The sequence below is a fragment of the Pseudorca crassidens genome, chromosome 11 (genome assembly GCF_039906515.1).
Source record: "Pseudorca crassidens isolate mPseCra1 chromosome 11, mPseCra1.hap1, whole genome shotgun sequence".
NCBI lineage: Eukaryota > Metazoa > Chordata > Mammalia > Artiodactyla > Delphinidae > Pseudorca > Pseudorca crassidens.
In genome coordinates this window covers 48,940,566-48,960,817 of record NC_090306.1, presented here as the reverse complement: position 1 = coordinate 48,960,817, position 20,252 = coordinate 48,940,566, and the positions used below count along the sequence as shown (strand labels likewise).

Genomic DNA, 20,252 nt, shown 5'->3' with positions numbered 1-20,252 from the left:
CTCTCAGCAGGTCCAGCTCCTCACCCCACCTCCCAACCCCCCACCCCCGGCCCACAGAACAGAACGGGTGTGGCATAGAGAGTTGCATATTTTACTTTATTTTTATTAAATTAAAAGCTACAGTCTGGCGGCGATTCCAGAACAGGGTAAGGAGGCTCCTTCTAGGGGGCAGAGAAGAGTGGGAGAAAGACTGACAAAGACAGAGACACAGGAGAGAAAGGACAAGGTTAAGGGAGAAGGGGTATTGTTTCTGAAGAACATATGCGGCCGGCTCTACGGGGGCTCACAGCAGCCTGACCCCCCTCCCCGAGCAGAAATTCAGCAGTGGAGCAGTATGGGGGGGGGATCAAGAGACCCTCTCCTCCCCACCCAGGTCCTTTCTCAGCTTAGTCACTGGAGCACATCACAAACCAGAAAAAGCCAAGGACAATGGAGGGGGCAGGAAGACTGGGAGTATGTACAGGGGGAGGAGGGGAGCAGAGCCTGGGACATCAGACTCTGCCAGAAGGGAGTGGCTCACACTACACTGAAGCACTCAGCCTGTGGGGGACTGGGGAAGGGATCGCCCCTCCTTCTCTGAACCCCTTCCCCAGTCAGACAGTCCCCTACTTGAGTGATGAGGGGGACAGAGGGAGAGACAACAGAGGCTCCCACTGGGTCCTACTGAAGGAGAACAGCAGGGGCCTCCCAAAGGGGATGTCCTTCAGTCATCGGTGATGCCCTTGGCTCTCAGCTCCTCTTGCACCCGGGTCAGGTAGGTGGGGTCCGGGTACCCAAACCTGGGAGCAAAGAGAAATGAGGGTCAGGGTTAGCCGTTCAGGCTTACTCATATTACCCCCAGGCTCACCCTCATGCTGGTGCCCCATTCTAGCCCCTCCCCACCTTCCCTGAGATTATCCAAACCCAAGATAACTGAGCCCAATTCTGCTTATTTTGGTAGGTTAAGCTGGGCACATTAGGACCAGGATGACTACAGGAGAAACTGGGACAGGCAATATGGTTGAATAGTTTGGGGGTGGTCCTCTCCAGTTAGGAGGCTCCCAGAGAGAAATGGGGAGAAGGGGTGGAGCCAAGGGAAGGGAAGAAGGCGTTTCGCACAGCTGTGGTCCCCCTGTGCAGCTGGTCTTGTGGTGGATATCGTTCCAGGTGATGACATTCGGTCTCCCTGTGGTCATGGACGTGCCGATAGTGAAGGTGAGACGCTGGTCAAATGCCTTGCGGAACAGGGTCAGCACCTTGTTGCCCTCAGGGCAGTCCGGGAGGTAGGCCACCCGTGTGGTGCCAGGATACCGAACTCCTGGGTTTGGGTGTTCAGCCTGGGGTGGGGGAGGCAGAGTGGGCAGTGAGCAGCTGGGCATCTTGAGGGTCATCCTGGCCAGCCTTCTGGCCGTACACCCCCAGCTAACGCTGATGGGGCAGCGACAGCCTGCCAGGGAAGGTGCAGCTCTAGGGTCTGGGCAGCAGAAGCCTGTTTCCAGACAAAATCCTCATCATTAAGAGGTCCTTTCTGCTGTCCCGATCCCTCAAGCCTCAATTCAGCAACAAATGAATTCTCAAAAGTAGCTAGGCCTTACTCTCCAGATAACTCAGCAGAAATGTGAAGACTGGGAATAACTGGTCTTTCAGCCTTCCCTTCTCCACCTGAAACACTCCCAATGCATCTTCCACTGTCTAACCTGTTCTATTTTTCTATTACTCTCCTTCAGAGCTTCCTCATCACTCTGCAAACCCGAACTGGACATTACTCTTTGTCAAGCAGGAAGACACCTTTACGTTCTTGACCGCTCCTATTTTAACCTTCCACTGTCATCAAGGTTTTCCCTCTCATAAATCTGGAATGGAGTAACGCTCCCAGCACTGTTAAGGGGGGTCAGGCCCTTCCCACCGTGCCTGTCCGCACCTGAGCCACCACGTCCACAGACTCCACCTCTGCCAAGAATAGATGTCAACATCCAAGTTCATCAAAGAAATAGAATTCAATTCCTTTCTCTCATACCTATTTTCACGGGTGCCTTGGGGTCATGGGGATGGAAAAGCTAGGCTTCAAGGGGGCCTCTAGCTCCAGGGCACTTGAGTGGGAAGGCATACCGGGAGACAGCAAGACTGTATCACATCTAACAAACATACTCCCCTCCCCCAGTTTCCCTAGGTGAGAGAACAAGCGCAGGGAAAACCAAAGGGTAAGGGCAGGCCATAGGCTTCTTACCCCCTGGACACCGGGCGGGAAGACGTACTGGATGACGATGGTGCCGTACTTCTCATAGCTGGGTAGGAGGAGTGTGGCATCCTTAGAGACCAGCATCCGCCCATTCTGGGGCTGGTTGCCCACCAGCTGCCCATAGAAACGGCCACACATGGGGCAGGCCTTTTTCACCTGCAGGGCCCGGGTGATGCAGCCCTCGCAGAATGAGTGCCGGCACTTCTCTAATGTCTTGGCATTCTGGATCTCCCCCAGACAGATGGGGCAGGTGCTCTCCTGCTCTTCTGCCTCCTCCCGAAGGCGGGGGGGGAGAGGAGGGGGCAGGGGAGGAGGAGGGGGGGGCAGCCCCCGTGCCCCTGGGGGCAGGAGTGGGGCTGCTCGGAGAGGGGGCGGGCCTGGGCGGTGCAGCTCAGGGTGCTCCCCCCCACCCCCCAAAGCCAGGCAGCCCATAAGCTCCCCCTGCCTCTGAGCTTTCTTCAGCTCTTTCTCTGCCTCTTTGAGCAGCCCCTTGAGAGCCTTCCGGGCCAGGTAGAGCCCATTGGGAGGGGCTGGGGGAGGGCCCTGAGGGGAAAGCTGGAGGACATAGATGTCAGAAGTCTCGCCGTCTATGAGAATGGACACACGGTGCTCCTCCCGAAGCCGGGCCAGCCGGGCAGGGGTCTCCTTGCTGAGGAAGTCCCACACAGGCTTGGAGACAGTCACTTTGTTCTTGCAGGTGCCTCCACAGGCTGCCATTCTGGACAGGACGAACGACACTGCCCCCAGGGTGAAAAGGACTCAGGGTGGGGGGTCCCCATTTGACAAATATTAGTGCCTCCTACTTCCCGTTCCTTTCCAACCCTGCATTATCTCCACTCACTCAGAGGTCAACCCCCACCTCCTCCCCCAAGTTCATGTTCTGTTTCCTCTTATCTTTCAAACTCCAGCACCCACTGAAGAGCAAGAAAGCTTCTATATCTTTATTATCATCCAAGCCGAGCATCAATCTTGGTTCTCCTATACTGCTCCCGAGATCACAGAAACAACCGGCCCCTCCCCCCACATCAGGTGAGAACTGAGTTCTGTAAAAGGAAGGGAGATTTTTGCCCTCCTTTTTGCTCACTTTGATCCTGAAGAGCTTAGAATTGGCATGCAGGCTCTCTCTCTCTGTTCCTGCTCCCTACTTGTAGGTTGTGTGACCTGGTGGGTGGAAAGGGAAAGGAGGGAAAATGAAAAACCCCTTCTCCCATTTCCACAAGCCCCAACCCAGCAGCCCACTTAACAGAGACAGGATCTGGGTGTAAGTTACTGGGAATGGGATTACTTGGAACGTGGAATAGAGGCAACCAATTTAAAGGTGAAAGTTGAGGTTCCCATGAAAGGCAGATACCTGGAAAGCCCATGGACGATGAGAGCAGCAGAAATCCCTCTGTTTCCACACTCAGCTGACCAGGACTGGGGCAGGGGGAGTGGGGGGGGGACTGGGTTAGGATGACAAATGTTACCATTTTCCCCAGTCTGCCCAGAAACAAAACCTCCTCTTTCATTTCCTCTCCTTGTCTCTTGCAGAATTCCATCCCCAGCCACTCTCCAAGTTGCTAAAGAAGGAACTTCAGCATGCTAACTTTCCTCTTCCTCAGCTCTGAGGCTCTTAAGAAAGCCTAGGGGCATGGATAAGAGAAGTCTGGAAGGGAAAAGCCCACACAGATAGAGGTCTTTTTTGCCACCTCCCTCAGGTCACAAGGACAAGAATATTTCCTTTGCTCCCCAATTCCTCGCCCTACTCCACATTCCCGAATAATTCAGCCCCTATTGCTAGGGAGCCTTCCTTGAGAGTTAACCCGGTCCCTTCTGCTGGAGTCTGCTTGGAATGCCAACAAAGTGGCAGCAGCCCCTGCAATAAGAAAGTTCTCGCTGTCGCTGTCACCTTTTAAACCCGGCACGTGAAGTCCAAGCCTGCCAGCTACCTAGGCTACATTTAGGGAGGGGTGGGGCTCAGGCAGAGGGATCCGCTGGAGCAGCCTGATGTTTCCCCGGAGTCTTGCCGTGTTCAGCTACAGAGCTATCCCTACAATACCTCCAAATGCAGCCCAAATAGAAAGAAGGGCCATTAGCGTGACCTCAATTCCTTGACTGATCCATAGGGGAGCAGCTCTCCGTTTGTGCCTCCATCATAGTCCCCTCAAGGCCAGATGCAGCTCAAGATTCAGAAAGTGAAATTGGAACCCTAGAGCCTCGGCTCATACTGTCCATCCAGGTGGAACACCCTCTCCCCATCAGAGAGAAGCCAGGACCTAGGTGTCCTTTGCTCCGAGTCCTGATGGCACAGAAAAGGGAGGCGGGGCCACAGTTTATGCTGGGTCCGATTCCTCTGGAGCAACCCAGGCCGGACACGGGGCCAGTCCCTCTCGCCAGACAGAGGCCGCCCACAGGGGCAGCCAGGAAGGGCCAGGGTCCCTGCGGGCATCAACTGAGGCATCTCCACCCCTCCCCCCACGACCTCCTGCAAGACCCGACCCGGAACCACCTCCCACATGGCCCGCTCGGCAGAGCCCCCGCAGCCCCACAGCTGGGTGGGGTGGATGTCGGCCCGATCGCGGGCCCCAGAACCCCCGAATGGAGGCCAAGGCTGGAGGGTGACAGAAAGAGCATTAGCGGGGCCTGGAAGGGGGCCCCGGCGCCGCGCGCGGGGGAAGGAGGCGGAGGAGGGGGCGCAGGGGGAACCGGAGGGCGCGCGGGGAGGTGTGAGCGGGGCCCGGGGGGCGCGCGGCGGGTGTGGGGGGCGCCGGGCTCACCTACCTCTTGTCAGCGCCGCCATTGCCGGTCACATGACTGAGGCTGTTGCTGGGATGACGGTCTGGGCCTTAGCAACCAGGGTGGGGGGGAGACCCCGAGAAGGTGGCGGGGGGCGGGGGGGGAGTTTGCAGGGGGTGCAGACTGAGGGAAAGGGAAGGAAGAAGGATGGCACCCCCCCTTCCCCTTCACGGGTAATAATCACCGTTTGCTTTGACCCCCTTCTATCCACAAGCCCCCGCTCTTCTGCCCCAAAACAAAAATGGAGACGCCGTCCCAATCTTCGGAGGCTTGGGGTGGTATCGTGGAACCGCGGGTGGGAGGTTAAATCTCTTAGAGACGCCACCCTCCTCGCTTCCCCCTCCCGGGAGGGGGCCCTCTCCCTTTTCTTTCCCAGCCAGCTTCGTGGCAGCTTCTGGGAGGTGGTGGTGGATGGGTGGGTGAGGCGTGTCGCTTAGGTAGATGGGGAAGAGAGGGCAATTTCTCTGTGATCCTTTTTCTAGAAAGGCCTTTGAGGAATATGGAGTAGGAAGAAGAGTAATAGTAAAAAGCATTGGTTTTAAAAAATAAGTCCAGGACTAAACCATTTCAACCCCCTGCCTCATCGCTTGCCTTTTCCCAGATTGTTACCTTCTGTGACCCCGCAAAACCTGCTCCCAGATGGGTATTGGTAAGTGTCTGTGATTTTTCTCTTTACACAAACAGGGATACTGAGGCTGGTGCAGAATGCGAAGTGAATACATCTTTTTTTAAAATGCCTTGGAGTGATGGTAGTATCAAGTTTATGGTTGAAATAGAGTTAAAAACTCTCAAAGAAAAAAAAAAAAAAAGCTCTTCTCTCTTCTGCTTCCCACATCAGAGCAATCTCCGCCCCCAGTCCAACTCACTTCCCTGGGGCCACATCAAGCCAGGTTTTTCCACCAGCCAAAAGACCTCCTCAGCCAGAAGCACCGGATGGATCTCCCAGACTGGCAGCAACTTCTGATAATCCACCCCCTTTTCTTTACTCCCTCTCCATCTGGATGGTTGGTCACTTTCTTCATTACTTTCCCAGGACCCTGCTGTACTCTTCCTGCCCTGCAGACAGAGGACTTCTCTCCAGGAAGCCTGCAGGAACATTGAATTCCTTCTCCTTTAGCTCATGTGTGCTTGGTGCTCACCTTTACAGAGATGGGAGTGTGATCTAGCCCAAAACCCTGGGGGAAGAGGGAGGGTCACATCATCTCAGCTGTCCCTGGCCCCCCTATAGCTAACTCCCACAAAATTGGGGAATGTTTTCCATTCCCATGCACACTCCTCAACACCTTTTTAAGTTCACAGCCATCTACCTTGAAACCCATATCCTTAGGGACCCAACACCTTAAAGACCAATCAGAATTCTTCATCTGGTCTCTGCATCCCTAAGCCCAGGCTTCCAAAATAGCAAGAGGCATTTCTGTGAAGGAATTTGGATTCAATAATTTATTTTCTATATAGTGACAGCAACAGGAGTAAATACACAAGATCTTTTTTATTAATTAATAAAACAAAAAAGATGAAAAAAAAACAGAAGCAACAAATGAAGAAGACCATAATGCTTATGATACATCAGCCACATGGTCAGAAAACCCATTTCTAAACAACAGTTGCTGGTGTCATGGAGTTTTATTGCATTCAACAGGGGAAGGTAGATGGTTGGAATGAAAAAGATCCATCAGCCTCCTGACAGGAACATATTATAGGGACTCTAATCCTTAACTAGGGACTCCTCTTGTGAGCAGAAGATGGAGGGGCAGGAGGAATTCTCCTTTATGACCTCATGACTTCTTGTGAGACAGATCAGTCCAGGCAGATACAGAGCAAGAGTCTTTGTACCCCACAGGCCACTCGTTGGTGCCCATCTTTATGTTTCAGAGAAGTGCAGAAGCCTCAGGGGGGATGTAGGATCACAAGAAGAATGGCTGCCTGAGCCCCAAGAGCATTGCGGGGAAGGGAGTACACTATCTCAGCTCATCAGGGTCTGCTACATTCTGAGAATATCACGTATTAACTCAACTATCTTTGGAGGAGGCCGGGTTATGGCTCTGACTCCTCTCTGGGGGTGGAGAGTGAAGATGACAAAGGCGGCCATCTGTCCCCTGAGAGACACAGTAGCAGTATAAGATGAACAGAATAACAAATCCAACTGGAAAAAGCGTTTGGGAAGGAGAGGGGAAGTAAGTATGCTATGGGCACACTTCCAGAGAGTAGAGGAGGTTCCCACACGTGAGACTTCCTTTCTCTTGAAATAACCAGGGTTAACCCAGGTAGAGATATTCCCTTCTGCTCGGTCTAAAACCTTAGGGGTGGCTAGACATGAAGAAAGGAAATTTAACATAGGGAGTGAACCTTATACCCCTGGCTCATCCTCCCAGCCTCCAGAACTGGCCACACCCCCAATGAAGGGTTCCAGCTCCAGGAGGGATGTGAGGTCCTGGTGAAGAGCAGTGACAGTCAAACCCAGGATTCAACACTGTGGCCATCTCTGGTGGGGGTGAACGTGGAGTGAGGGAAGAGCCTGGAGAGTAGTCAACCCTCAACAGAGACCTCCAATTCCCTGCATAATCACAAGAGTCCTCAGAGGTCCCACCTCCATGAGCTGCCAGCCCGCCCACCATTCTCCACCCCAGCCGCATAAGATTGGCCATATCCCATCGTATGTGTGCATGCCTGCACCCACATCTGTAGTATTTTGAAAATCTTCCATCCCAGGGCCTACGGGGAAGGAAGTGTGCCACAGTGAGCTCTATAAAGTTATCAGCAAAATTCAGACACTCTTAGTTCATCCCACACAGCAAAGTGCATCCACAGTAGCAGCTTGAGCCAGGTCCGTCTGTCCAGTCAGGTCCTGAAGATGGCAAACAACACCCTTCCCCCAGCTCCTCCTATGTTATAGAAACAACAGGACATTTTACAAAGATCAAGGCACTTGGGAGAGAGTCAACAGTAACACTAATGAAGCAAGCAGACTTGTTGGAGGGAAAGGGAGAAGGAAAGGAAGAGGAAAGAGGACAATGTATTTCTGAGGGCCAGGAAGAGCCTACTCAACAAGAATGAGTTATCTGGGTGGAAGAAGCCTGTAGCCTGAAGTTAGCAAAAGAGAAAGAGCAGAAGAGTGGCCAGAATACCCACAATTCCCCCAAAGCCTCTCAGAACCCCACCACCTGGAACACACAGCAGCAGTCACCATGGAGTCAGGCAGTCTCTTAGGCAAAGATGTTGGTAATAAAATCCAGGAATCGCTTAGCATACTGCTCAGGATGGACAGTAGAAATCTCTGCCCCCGCCTGTGAGAGGAGGTATGGAACATGGTGTCAGGCCCCGCACCCCTCCCCGACTCCCCACTCTCAGTTCCACTCCAGATCATTTCCATACCCAACCCTTCATCCTTCTGCCACCCCACTGCTCTGGCACAAGAGGCTCTTGAATAGTCAAGACAAGAAAGGAAAGGCTTTAGAGAACCCTCACCCCATGCTTGACAGTTTTGGCTGCGTGAGCTGCTTTCTTCTTGGCATCATACTGTGTCAGGATGTCAATAAGGCCCATGAAATACACCTCCTTCTGAGGGGCCCCTGGGGAAGAGAGACCAGCAATGAAGAGCAAGTACAGTCCCAATTCCCTCTCCCCAGGAACCAGTCAGATCTGTTTTGAAAAGCTAAACAGCCTCTCCACCCACCACCCTGGTCTCTGTCCTCCAGGGACCACCCTCCCCACCCTTAAAATTTCCAGGCTTTTTCTCACCCTCAGCACTCCGGATGGCATAGACATCAATGAAGGATTCAAACTCTCCAGGGCCCAGGGGCCGGTGGGAATGGATGTAGCCGCCGATACCCTCAGGGGAAGTGCCATAGGAGCCCACCAGAGCAGGAGGTCCGGTCAGGGCACAGTCCCCATCCCCCTCTGACTCCTCCTCCCGCACAGGCCCCTCCTCCTCTGGTTCAGAGCCGCGAATGATGTCGTGGATGCCCAGCAGAAGGCTGTAGTCCATGATCTTCAGCTGCACTAGGAACTGAAACCCCACTGACAAATGAGAAGCCCCAGATCTCCCTCTCCACTCCCAGGTACCACCCTTATACCTCCATCCCTGAATTTCCGGGGCCCTCCTGGGGAAAAGAAGTGTAAAAATTGAGGGTTGGGAGTATACCATTGCCCTTTATTACCTAATTGTCCTGGGTATCTAAGATCATTCTTTTAGCTCAAGCCAGCCACCCCCTCCATAAGTCACCTCTAGAGGATTTTCATGATTCTTATCCAACTCCCCTACATGCAGAGAACCCAAAGGGAAGGGGAGGAGTTCCCTTGTATTGTGAATGGGCAACTGCCCTGTGGGGAGCAAAAAAGGGAAACAAAGCCACTTCCCACAGCACCCCAACCCATCACCTCCACATCTCTCTTTAGCTTCTCTAGAAAGACTTTCTTCTCCTCTTCAGCAATATAAACTTTCTGGTTCTTGTTGAGAAAGTCCATGTCCTTAAGGGTGGGCAATTCTTTAACCTGAGAATAGGTAAAGGGATATCTTGGGAATACAGCCCTTACCCCACGCTCTCAGAAAACCCTGCTCTATGTAGGGCTTTGTCTCTGACTCTGGGATGTCTAGGGGAGACAGATTTACAGCCCATCTCTCAACTGACTTAACACTAGGATGCTGCCCAGAGCCTGTTCTTACCTCTGGTGGCTTCGCCAGACTCAGCCACTGCGGCTGTACCCCAAATCACACCCCCCTACTTTCTGCCTATGGTTTCAGTCCAGAACCTCCATTCTGACTTTTCTTTCTTCTGAAGCAAAAACAGCTGCTTGAACACAGAGCTCAGAATGGGAGGCGGCTGGTAGGCATTTTGCTCTTGAAGTCTGACATTTTCACGCATCCCGAAACCTTCCACATGGACTAACCCATGCCAGTGACAAAGAAGCTCTTCCCACTGCCCCTTCCAAACAATCCCTGGATCAGGAAAAGTCTACATCTCTCTTCTTTCTGGTGGTTTAAGATAAGAGTAAATAGCTGGGGATCCCTACCTCTTTATCCCAAGAAGGTCCCTTTGACCTGCCCTCCCCCATCCCTCACCCTATCATCTAAAATTATATCACCTTCTCCTTATCGCTGGCTTCCCGGGACACTAGGGAGCCCTGTGGAGAGACCCAAAGACAAAGTCAGCAGAAGTGGCTAAAAGAACAGTCAGGACCCAGCTCCTAAGACAAGTCCTCAAACTCACAGCCCTCTTTCCTTTAAAATGCATCATCCAGTGCCCTCCCTGGCCATTCCCCTCCCTCAGGTCATCAGGAGTCTCCCCTTCAGCCCTCACCTCCTCTCCTTACCTTGAGGTCATACTTCCTGTGCACAGGGAGACGGTGGCTAAACATGTTGCGCATCACAAGCATGTAGCTGTCTTCGTTGTCCACGCTAACCCGGTACATCCCCAGGAACTGGGGCAGCAGTGTGTTGCCATGGCACTTCACAATGTACTGGGGTGGAAGGGAGGAAGGAAGGGGAAGAGGCTGAGCAGCTCAGGGATGGGAATTCAAATGCTACTATTCCATAGGGATTCAAGTAGAGGTTACAGAAGCTCCAAAGGGGTGTGGGGACTTTCTAAAGATGCCCCTGGTATCCGTGCAGTTTCTGAATCATCATCTCCTTTCATTTATCCCATATGTATAATGTCTCTTAAATTTAAAGTGGGGCTTCCCTGGTGGTGCAGTGGTTGAGAGTCCCCCTGCCGATGCAGGGGACACGTGCCCTGGTCCGGGAAGATCCCACGTGCCGCAGAGCGGCTGGGCCCGTGAGCCATGGCCGCTGAGCCTGCGCGTCCGGAGCCTGTGCTCCGCAACGGGAGAGGCCACAACAGTGAGAGGCCCGCATACCACAAAAAAAAAAAAAAAATTTAAAGCGCCATCTCTCCTTTTGTCTTTATTATTCTTTGAGATGGGGAAGGGTACATGTTATTATCCCTCTTTATACGCAAGTAGTCACAGAACCAGTAGTAGAAATTACATCAACAAAATGATTTTATCTAGACCAGGGGTCCCCAACTCACGGGCTGCGGACTGGTACCAGTCCTCGGCCTGTTAGGAAGCAGGCCGCACGCAGGAGGTGAGTGGTGGGTGAGCTCGCCATCGCTCGCATTACCACCTAAACTATCCCCCGCCCCCGGCCCCAGCTCCAGTCGGTGGAAAAATTGTCTTCCACGAAACCGGTCCCTGGTGCCAAAAAGGTTGGGGACCACTGATCTAGACCAATGTTCTTTGGTGGGCTAGACTCCCACAGTAAAAATGTTTGCAAGATGGCCTATAATCTGGATTCTTAAAAAAAATTCCTCTTTCAATGCTACAATCTCCCTCAGTGTTGCTGCCTACTTCTCTTCATAGCCAACCTTCTCAAAAAATTAGTCAGCCATGAGTCCACTGCCTCTCTCTCATTCATACCTCAAACGACTGAAATCAGATTATACCCTCATTTCTCCTCTGAAATTTCTCTACTCCTCACTGCCTCAAATCCCTCAGTTGCCAATCTCATGGGTATCTAGTCATCATATTTCAACTGGCTGGCACTAGATACTACTGACCAGCCTCTCCTTAAAACTCTCTTCACTCTGAGCTCCCATCACACCACTCCTCTCTATCCTCAAATCCTGTGTGGAATGCAGTAGGGCATAAATCATTAAAAGCATCTGACAACTCTCGCCAAAAAGACCCTGACATGGCGCTGGCCCTTGGGGCTTCAGTCTCAGCCTCACCGTCAGCCACTCAGGGGAAGAGGTCTCTAGATCTGTCCCCTGGCAGGGACTTCTGGGGCAGAGCTGGGGATAGAGGCCTGCGGGAAGGAGGAAAACACAACCATAGCAGAGCCTCTGGGCAGCAGAGTAAGGCCTCTGACCACGCGGCCTTACTTTTGTTCTCATCTTCCCTGCTTGGGGCCGTGGGCATGGCTTTAGAGAGCCAGGGTAGTCTGGTGACTGGGAGAACAGAAGAAAAAGTTTTTGCTCCTTTGAACCTGATGGGGGAGGCCATTTGCATGTGGAAAATGCTCTGTACATTGGGGACTGCCTGTATCTGGAAGTTTCATTAACTCTTAGCATCCTGTTCTCAGCCTCCAAGCTGTATTGAGAAGTTACTAGTCTGTATTTTTATTAAGCCTTAAAACTTCTTTTATGTGCATTTGGTGCCAACTTTTTTGTAGAGCTGTATTAAAAACAGCAAACTTGTGCTCACGTCTCTATGTAACTTTGAGAGGAGCATTCTGTTATTTTTACAAGGCAGGAGTGTGTATAGCTGTTGAATTAAACTTAGCAATCACGTTAAAAAAAAAAAAAAAAGCGTCAGACAACTCTTAGTCTCCTTTATGGGCTCTTTTCTCTTCTTGCTCCGGAAGGTTCTTTCCTCAACCTTCTTTTCATTTCACGCGACACATCCATAATCTTAAACCCGAACGAACTTTCTGGCCAACCCAATATAATACATTCATGGCGATAATTACCATCTATTCACCTATGGTTCTGAAATCTAGACTTCTAATCTAGTCCTCTTTCCCAAACTCCATACCCCAACCACTTATGGGACATCTATATCTGCATGAACTGAAGAAACCACAAACTCGACATGCCTAAATCCAAACTGTCTTCTTCCAAAAACCTGTTTCTTTTTCTGCTTCCCAACTGTTGGTCACTGGGCACCCAGTTATCCCTAAGCAGGAATTTGGAGCGCCTCTGCCTTAATTCTCACAATTCTCCCAAAGGTCTTTCCACCTCCACTGCATCATCCCTCCAGGCCCTTGTCATTTCTCACCTGGACTATTACAATTACCTCCTAATTGGTATCTCCACTCTCAGTATTTCCCTCCTGCAATCCATTCTCTAAAATGCTGACACAGGGATATTTCTAAATAACATATATATCACTCCCCTGCAAACCACCTTCAGGATAAAGCCCAAACTCTTCGTGTGGCTTATAAAACCCTCACGGCCTGGCTCCTGCCTAACTGTTTTTCCACAATACCTTATCCCAGCCACACTGAATTTCTTGCAGTTCCACAACACCAAGCTCTCTCATGGCTCTGTGCCTTTACAAGTGCTGTTTTCCTTTGCCTAGAGTGCTCTCTTCCTCCTTGTCCAATGGCTGGTCCCTACTAGTCATGCAAGAATCAACTTCTAGGATACTCCCTCTAAAAAACTCTCTTTGAGCCTACCAAGTGCACCTCTTGCCCCAGGTGAGTTGGGATGCTCTTCCTCTGCCACCCCAGAGCATCCCCTAGATACCTTTACTCCTTGCACGCAGCTTGCTGTGTGCTAACTAACGCTAGCTTACTGGTCTCTGCCATTAGAACAAGAGAAATTCAAGGGCCACGGCCATTTCATTCACCTCTTTCTCTACTGCCTCACATAAGACCTAATAACAACAGACATCCAATATTTGTTGAATAACCAAAAACTCTTTTAGAATCTTTCATTTATTCCTTGCTCATTGATTTTGGTGAGATTTTTCTTCAGTAGAAAGATATTCAGGCATGTTTTTACTCCCAAAATAGTCCAGAAACTTCACATTCCAAATTCATCTGATCGGATAGAATAGTTTCCCTAATCCCACTTAGGGCTGGATATGATCATGGCTTCTCTCCTCCAATCTATCCCAATTGTGCACTTATCCTGGTTTTCTCCCCAGACTGCATTTATTCCTGATAGTACATTTGGTGTTAACACTTCATCTAATTCTGACTTAGTCTAAAGTTTATACTTTGCTATACATGTACCCTTTATGTATCTATCAATTCACAGCGGTTTTAGATTAGAAGTGCCAAATAAGAAGGAACACGAACTCTTCTATTTAATCAAACACAAATCGGTATGCAGAGGCTCTCTTTTTGAAATGCCTTGTTTTCAAAAGTATGATGTCAAATGCTTCTTGGGGAGCAAAATGGGCTATAGGGAGAAAGAGGGATAGGAAGTCTCCCAAGTGCTCTGGAGCTGAGTTATGAGTAGGGAGGGGAAGAATGAGGCTGGAGAGAGACCTGACCTGATGGTAGTTGGAGAGGTTGCTATGCATGTCAGCAATGTCCTCACTGGATACTTCTTTGATGACCAGAGTCCGATCATAGGAGATAAGGAAGCGACCATCACTGCCTTCACTTTCACTCGGGGGACTTCGGGTAAGGGACACCTGGGGACACAAAATAGGCTAGAAGCTCTTTTCCTCCCCTTTATATGGAGATGCAAGTCTAGGACAGTGGCCAACTGAACACACCTGAAAGTGGATAAAATCTTGACGTAAGAGGACGAGCAAGGGTTCTAAATTTGGTGTCCATATATGGACTAAATGAAATTGAAAGCAAAAATTTTAATGTATCTACATTTCCCTCCAAGGACAGGGTTTATAGCTTTCTTCAGATTTTTTTAGATGCCTGTGACCACAAAAAAATAAAGAATACCTGTGAAGGCCCTCATTTCTCCAAACATGACTGTCCCACGGATTCCCCAGTTGTTAGGGAGAAAGGACTATCCTCACTCAATGGACTCTCACCAAGTAATCCTGGTCATCAATACCAAATCGATCACGCAGGTTCCTGAAGACCTGGGGACAATACTCCTTGAACTTGAAATGACTGGGCAGATTTTCCCTGCAATAGAGGTTTTCAAGATAAGAAACAAGGTAACAATATTACCTTATATTTATGTAGGGCTTGACACTTTACAAAGCACCTTCACACATATTACCTTATTTGACTCTCATAAAACCCTTGTGAGGTCCTTTAAAGGTGTATTATTCCCATTTTATAGAAGGGGAGACTGGCTCAGGGTGGTTGAGTGACCTGCTGAAGTCACATGACTGGTAAGCGGCTTAAGCAGAACCACGACCTACTGCCCATCCAAACAGCAGCATTTCCCAAATCTCAAGCAAGTCAGAGACATCCCTAAATAAGCAATAGGTCTTGAATGGCATCTTCTGATACTAGGAGGGCTTAAAGGACTTAGGTATTTCTTTCAGGGAGTCCCTCTCAGAAGCTAATGGTAATGGCATCTAAACGTATTTATTACTTTGTGAATCTCCAGGCTAGAGGAGAGGCAAACTAGTACACATAGATAAGGGTGTAAGGAACATTGGAAATTATTTTAGTGGTTTCTTTAAAAAATACTGAATTTCTGCATAGGAAGGAAGGTTAGACAATACAATAACAACCTGTAAGTTGTCTTCTAAATCTAAAACCTTCAACTCATTCAATCTTAACTCTTAAAATTATTTATTTTTCTCTTCTAGGAAGGCTGACATGAGAAGGGTGGGGATCCCCACATACCTGCGGAAAAGGTGATTGTTGACCTTGATCTTGGAGCTGGCCTTAAAGTCATCTGGCAGCAGCATCACCGGGGGGGGCACCTGGCTGAGCTCATTGATCTGATAAGCCAACACAAGAACAGGAAGCCAGTGAGCAGGGGTGTGGAGAGCTACTTATGCACTGTGTCTGGGCAAGAGTCAGAAAAGGGCAAATCAAACCTCATTCCCTTAAAAACGCTGGTCATGCATATGCTTGACAAAGGTCAGAGTATGTGTCTGCCATCTTCTGCTGCCCAAGGCCTGCAGTAAGCAACCCTTGCACACAGCCCCTCACACTCCCGCCCCCATGGAACTTCATGCTCACAACAGTCGTTTTATATTAGGCAAACTCTGTAAGCAACTCTGGACTATTTTTTAAAGCTGTGACAAATTCTAGAGAAAAAAAAGACCCTCAGCAGACTCAAGACATTCAAGACAAACAGTTCCATGCTCCACTGGAAACAAAAGGTGTTTTCAAAGTACAAGGAGAGTTAAGGGGACTCTGAGGGGTCGACAGCAGCGAGAATGAAACGTCCATATCCTGAAGGAGGCATCTCCTTACAAACAGGACCAGTCCTTCCTGACCACTCTGACCCAGTTCTCTGTAGTAGGTCCCCACCTGCCTAGGTGTAAGATAAAAGAAAAACAGCTGATTTTAGAGGGAATGCAGGCAGGCAAAGGATATGAGCTCATTAGGTATCTGTTCACTGAAGTCAAGCCAACCCACATCCCAAAGGATGCAAGCATCACATGCTCTCCTCAGCCCCAAGAATCAGCAGTCTGCTAATTCAGGGTGGAAAGGGGGATCCTGCACTAAGAAATGCCCAGGAGATGTGCTTTCTCCCCACTGTTGCCACAGTATCTTTCACGCACCCTTATCACTTGACTCTAACCTCTAGTTTACGTGAGTTCCCCACCTGGGTTGTGAGCTCTGGTAAGGACCAGTTCTAGTCATCTGCATCACTCAGGTGCCTAGCTAGCACAATATTTGGCCCACAGTGGTCCTGAAGTGTTTATTAACTGAATAAACAGATGCCTTGCCTATCCTTACTTGATCATTCGACAGAGGTTATGAAGTGTAGTCTAACCTAAATCCCATACACTGCAATGAAAAACCAGCTCCTCTCATTCTCAGTAGAAAAGGAGGACAGAACACATTCCTCCAGAGGGAAAAAAAAAAAAACCCACTAGAGATTCCCAGCCTAAAATTCAGCTACAGTTCTTCATGCCCCCTCCTCGCCACCTGCTGTTAAGCAGGCTGAATCATCACTAAGGCATATGTTCAAGGAATTTCTCCATTCCAGACCCTTGAAGTAAATGTGTGCTGGCTGGAGGGTGGGGTATTGGGGCTAAAGTATATATACCTAGGGAAGCTGAGGCAGGTCTTATGTGTAATTCCCCAATCTTACCAAAGGAAAACCCTCCTTCTTAAGTTTCCCAAAGGGATGGATGGATGAGTCATAACAGAGACAGCCCACCTCCATCAGCCTTGCCCATACCAAGTGCCTTAGACTGAGCTGGGAGCAGTCCACAGAGCCACAAATGCAAAAGGGAGCTGACACACCCCCAGATGACTTTCTAAGCCACAAATAAAAATGTGACAAAAACTGTATTCCTCCTCATCCCCTTCCACCTCCACAGCACTACCATGACTATAATGTTTCAAGGAAGTTGAGTTTTTAAAACATTGCTTGGGGGCTTCCCTGATGGTGCAGTGGTTGAGAATCTGCCTGCCAATGCAGCGGACACGGGTTCGACCTCTGGTCCAGAAAGATCTCACGTGCAGGGGAGCAACTAAGCCCATGTGCCACAACTACTGAGCACACGTGCCGCAACTACTGAAGCCCGCATGCCTAGAGCCTGTGCTCCACAACAAGTGAAGCCACCGCAATGAAAAACCCACGCACCGCAACGAAAAGTAGCCCCTGCTCCCGCAACTAGAGAAAGCCCGCGGGCAGCAACGAAGACCCAACACAGCCAAAAAATAAATAAATTAAAAAAAAATTTTTTTTAAACATTGCCTGTCATATTCAAGGTCACTGCATCCCTCCAATCCAGATCTGAGGGAAGGGGGGCAATGGCTGTGCTTCCTTCACCTGAGGTATCCTCAGGAAAGTAGATGCGCCGGCCTCTTTTGGCCTCCTCCGGATTCCCAGGCCAACCTTCGACAGCAGTTCCCTGATTCTAAAGTTCACCACCATAATGTCCCCATGACCAGAGCTCCTGAGCCAGCTCTTTGGTCAAAGATGACCCCCACTTACACCAAATACCATTACTCCAGCCAGCAATGGGTTGCAATTAAGACCAAAGGCTTACATACATTAAGTGCTGAGTAAGTGCAACCACTAGGCTCAGGGTGGGGTAGCTTCTCTGAAATGCTGTACCTCTGGAAGGGAAAGGAAAGGACATGCAGGATTAGAAGGTCCAGGAAGCCTGGAGCTTCCCCCAAAGCCAAGGTTCCAACGTCACTGACGGCGGCTGTAAAGCAAGGTGCAAAGGAGAAGTGAACGATTCCCTTCATCCAGTTACCCTCTCCGCTCCCTTTCTACACTCACACTCTCACTGGAGACCTCACCACCACCAGGCCAGAAGAGCTACTCTCCCTAATGTCCTTCCAGACGGAGCCGGGTCCCGGCCGGTCTCCGTGGCCTGAGGCTGGAACGGACTGGAAGGAAGCAGGGAGCTGGATTTCAGTTGGGGAAGATGGAACCAGAGTGGAGGAGTAACGGGCGGAGGGAGAGACAAAAGTCTACGTTAAAAAAAAAAAAAAAAAGGTCTACAGCGAGAAAGTACGCTGGGTGAAACACCTGAGGGCAGGTGGGCAGACCAGAACAGCCTGGGGGAAAAGTGGCAGCGCTAGGGGCTCCGGAGGCGGGAGCCTGGAAACAGACAAGCCCGGAGGAGCTCAGAGGTTCGGACAGGGCCTCCGCGGGGCCGGGGCCGGGGCCGGGTCTCACCGAGTGGGCTACGCCCCACAGGAACACGCCCATCAGCGGGTCGGCCGCCCGGAACACCTTCACCTTCTGCTGCACGAAATGCTTTTTCTTGGTTTTGGAAGCGAAGCCGAAACCTGTGCCGGAAGCCGCTGTCGGCGCCGGTACAGTGGCCGGCGGGACCGAGGAGGACGCCATAGTCTCCCGCACACCCAACCGAGTGAAAGCCGGAGCCGGCCGCGAAGTGGTCTCCCGACCCCGGAAGCGGCGCTCACCTGCGCCTCCGTCACGTGACCGGAGGCTGGCCCGCAGGCGCGCGAGTAGGGCGGGGCAGGCTGACTCCGCCTCCTGGCGGGCGCACGTCTGCCCCAACGCCAGCGCGTTGGCTGGACTCACCTGGCGGTGGGGAGTCGCACCGAAGCCTTTTGCCCTGAGGGCTGCGAGCAGTCCGCGAGGTCCAGACCAGTCATCCAGGCGTAGGGGATGCTGCCTGAACTGGCCTGATTTAACCCCTCGGTCTAGGACTTCTTTGCTGCAAAGTCGCCGCCTTCCGGTTTTGCCCAGTTTCTAGGAATAACCTCCGCCCTGAAGCTAACCCGAAAGCATTTCTTTACGAAGTAAGAGATCCCTTAAGTGGGTTTCGTGCTTTTAGAAAGACCTCTCAGGCATCATTCTGGAGGGTGACCAGAGTACTGCAAAAGTCTAGGCACGAGATGAGGAACTAAAACAATGATTATTGGGATGGAAAGAAGGGGCTGGCATCTAAAGGTATAGTTTGATGTCAGTTTGTAAAATCCTTAGTGGATGTGGGATTTGAGGGAAAGGGAGACATTGAGAATGAATCCTAGGCTTCTGGCTAAGGTGTAGAGAGATGGTGGTGACATGAAAAGGAGCAGTTTTGGTTGAAAACAAGAATTCAATTTGGACCGTGTTTGAGGCACCTGAGGGCAGCCGGACATATGGGCCCAGAGTTCAGCAGAATGATCTGGGCTGGGGATAAAAGTTTAATTTTTGCGAAGAAGCCGTAGGTGAGGATGACACCTCCCAGGGAGGGCAAGGAAAGGCTGAACCCTGGTATAGGCCACCATGTGAGAGGCTAGTGGGAGAAGACTGAGAAGGGGTGGCCAGAGAAGTAAAAGGGGCCAGGAGAGCAGGGTCACAAAAGCCAAGGGAGTTGAATTTCGAGAAGGAAGGAATGGAGAGCAGTGTCAAATGTCATGGAAAGGTGAGGCAAGACATGGAAGGAGCAGTGCCCATTGTCTTTGGCAACTAGTGACCTTTGGAAAGCACTTTCAGCAGAACAAGAGCCAGATCCAGGTGGGCTGCGGGATGACTAGGAGGTGAGGAAGTGGGGAAGGGAAGCCTGGGACTTCATCAGGAAATTTGGCTGTGAGAAAACAAGGTGGGGAGTGGCTTATAGAGAAACAGAGTAAAACACACTTTTAAGGGAGACCTTACCAAGGACAAGGGAAGAAATCACTGAGACAGAAGTTAACAAAGAAAATGCAAACTGCCCAAGTCTGCATCACTTTTAGTTATTTTATATATTTTTTGTTTTAGTTTCTTAATTTTTTTTGGAGTATAGTTGCTTTACAATGTTGTGTTAGTTTCTACTGTAACATATATCCCCTCTTTTTTGGATTTCCTTCCCATTTAGGTCACCACAGAGCACTGAATAGAGTGCTCTCATTAGTTATTTTATATATTGAGTCTTTGTAAGTACCTCAGGAATGAAGATCTGGAAGGGCCTTGATTTAGTCCAGAGAAGGGAGATTTATCACTTGTCAGATGGGAGAAAGCAAAGGGATCTGTATAGACAGAGGTTAAGTGTGTAGGTGGGGGGGGGGGGAGGTGAAGAATTTCACACACTCAGTCACCTTAATTTACCCTTTAAAACAGACAGAGTTGTTGCCTAAGAGAGGACGGTGAGAAGGGATCTTGAGGAGTGAGGGTTTAGACCAGTTGCTCTGGAGAGTGGGAGAGAAAACAGCGGGGACACACAGAAGGAACGTTAAATCAGCACCAAAGGTCAAGTT

General features: G+C 50.4%; 2 protein-coding genes across 12 annotated transcripts; both read right to left on the bottom strand.

Moving 5' to 3' along the window:
* Positions 1 to 77: 77 nt before the first annotated feature.
* On the bottom strand, positions 78 to 5,143 carry DTX3 (deltex E3 ubiquitin ligase 3). 7 transcript variants are annotated; one of them, XM_067697132.1, is made up of 6 exons: positions 4,979 to 5,143; positions 3,570 to 4,496; positions 3,303 to 3,379; positions 2,207 to 2,936; positions 1,099 to 1,316; positions 78 to 779 (listed from the first exon to the last, which is right to left on the bottom strand). In XM_067697132.1, the coding sequence occupies exons 3-6, from the start codon at positions 3,329 to 3,331 to the stop codon at positions 704 to 706; spliced, it is 1,053 nt and encodes a 350-aa protein (XP_067553233.1). In that variant the 5' UTR covers positions 3,332 to 3,379; positions 3,570 to 4,496; positions 4,979 to 5,143; the 3' UTR covers positions 78 to 703. The 7 variants fall into 7 exon arrangements, with proteins under 7 accessions (XP_067553233.1, XP_067553235.1, XP_067553232.1 ...); XM_067697134.1 differs by having other exon boundaries at positions 3,570 to 3,840; XM_067697131.1 differs by having other exon boundaries at positions 3,570 to 3,634.
* A 1,275-nt stretch (positions 5,144 to 6,418) lies between these two features.
* Positions 6,419 to 18,742, bottom strand: PIP4K2C (phosphatidylinositol-5-phosphate 4-kinase type 2 gamma). 5 transcript variants are annotated; one of them, XM_067697127.1, is made up of 11 exons: positions 18,241 to 18,519; positions 15,267 to 15,364; positions 14,495 to 14,591; positions 13,991 to 14,134; positions 10,304 to 10,450; positions 10,076 to 10,114; positions 9,371 to 9,484; positions 8,732 to 8,999; positions 8,459 to 8,562; positions 8,155 to 8,277; positions 6,419 to 7,875 (listed from the first exon to the last, which is right to left on the bottom strand). In XM_067697127.1, exons 1-10 carry the CDS (start codon positions 18,412 to 18,414, stop codon positions 8,197 to 8,199), a joined length of 1,266 nt encoding a protein of 421 aa, XP_067553228.1. In that variant the 5' UTR covers positions 18,415 to 18,519; the 3' UTR covers positions 6,419 to 7,875; positions 8,155 to 8,196. The 5 variants fall into 5 exon arrangements, with proteins under 5 accessions (XP_067553228.1, XP_067553229.1, XP_067553227.1 ...); XM_067697128.1 differs by having other exon boundaries at positions 8,166 to 8,277; XM_067697126.1 differs by having other exon boundaries at positions 8,178 to 8,277.
* Positions 18,743 to 20,252: the final 1,510 nt, after the last annotated feature.

Excerpts from the sequence above, each read along its gene's own strand:
- DTX3 (XM_067697132.1), bottom strand. The coding sequence starts at position 3,331 with ATGCCAATTCTAAGCTCTTCAGGATCAAA. Across the intron at positions 1,317-2,206 it reads TCCCGCCCGGTGTCCAGGGG|GCTGAACACCCAAACCCAGG; the intron begins GTAAGAAGCCTA and ends CCCCCACCCCAG. Across the intron at positions 780-1,098 it reads TGCACAGGGGGACCACAGCT|GTTTGGGTACCCGGACCCCA; the intron begins GTGCGAAACGCC and ends CTTTGCTCCCAG.
- PIP4K2C (XM_067697125.1), bottom strand. The coding sequence starts at position 18,414 with ATGGCGTCCTCCTCGGTCCCGCCGGCCACTGTACCGGCGCCGACAGCG. Across the intron at positions 14,592-15,266 it reads AACAATCACCTTTTCCGCAG|GGAAAATCTGCCCAGTCATT; the intron begins GTATGTGGGGAT and ends CCTCTATTGCAG. Across the intron at positions 10,115-10,303 it reads ACAGGAAGTATGACCTCAAG|GGCTCCCTAGTGTCCCGGGA; the intron begins GTAAGGAGAGGA and ends GTCTCTCCACAG.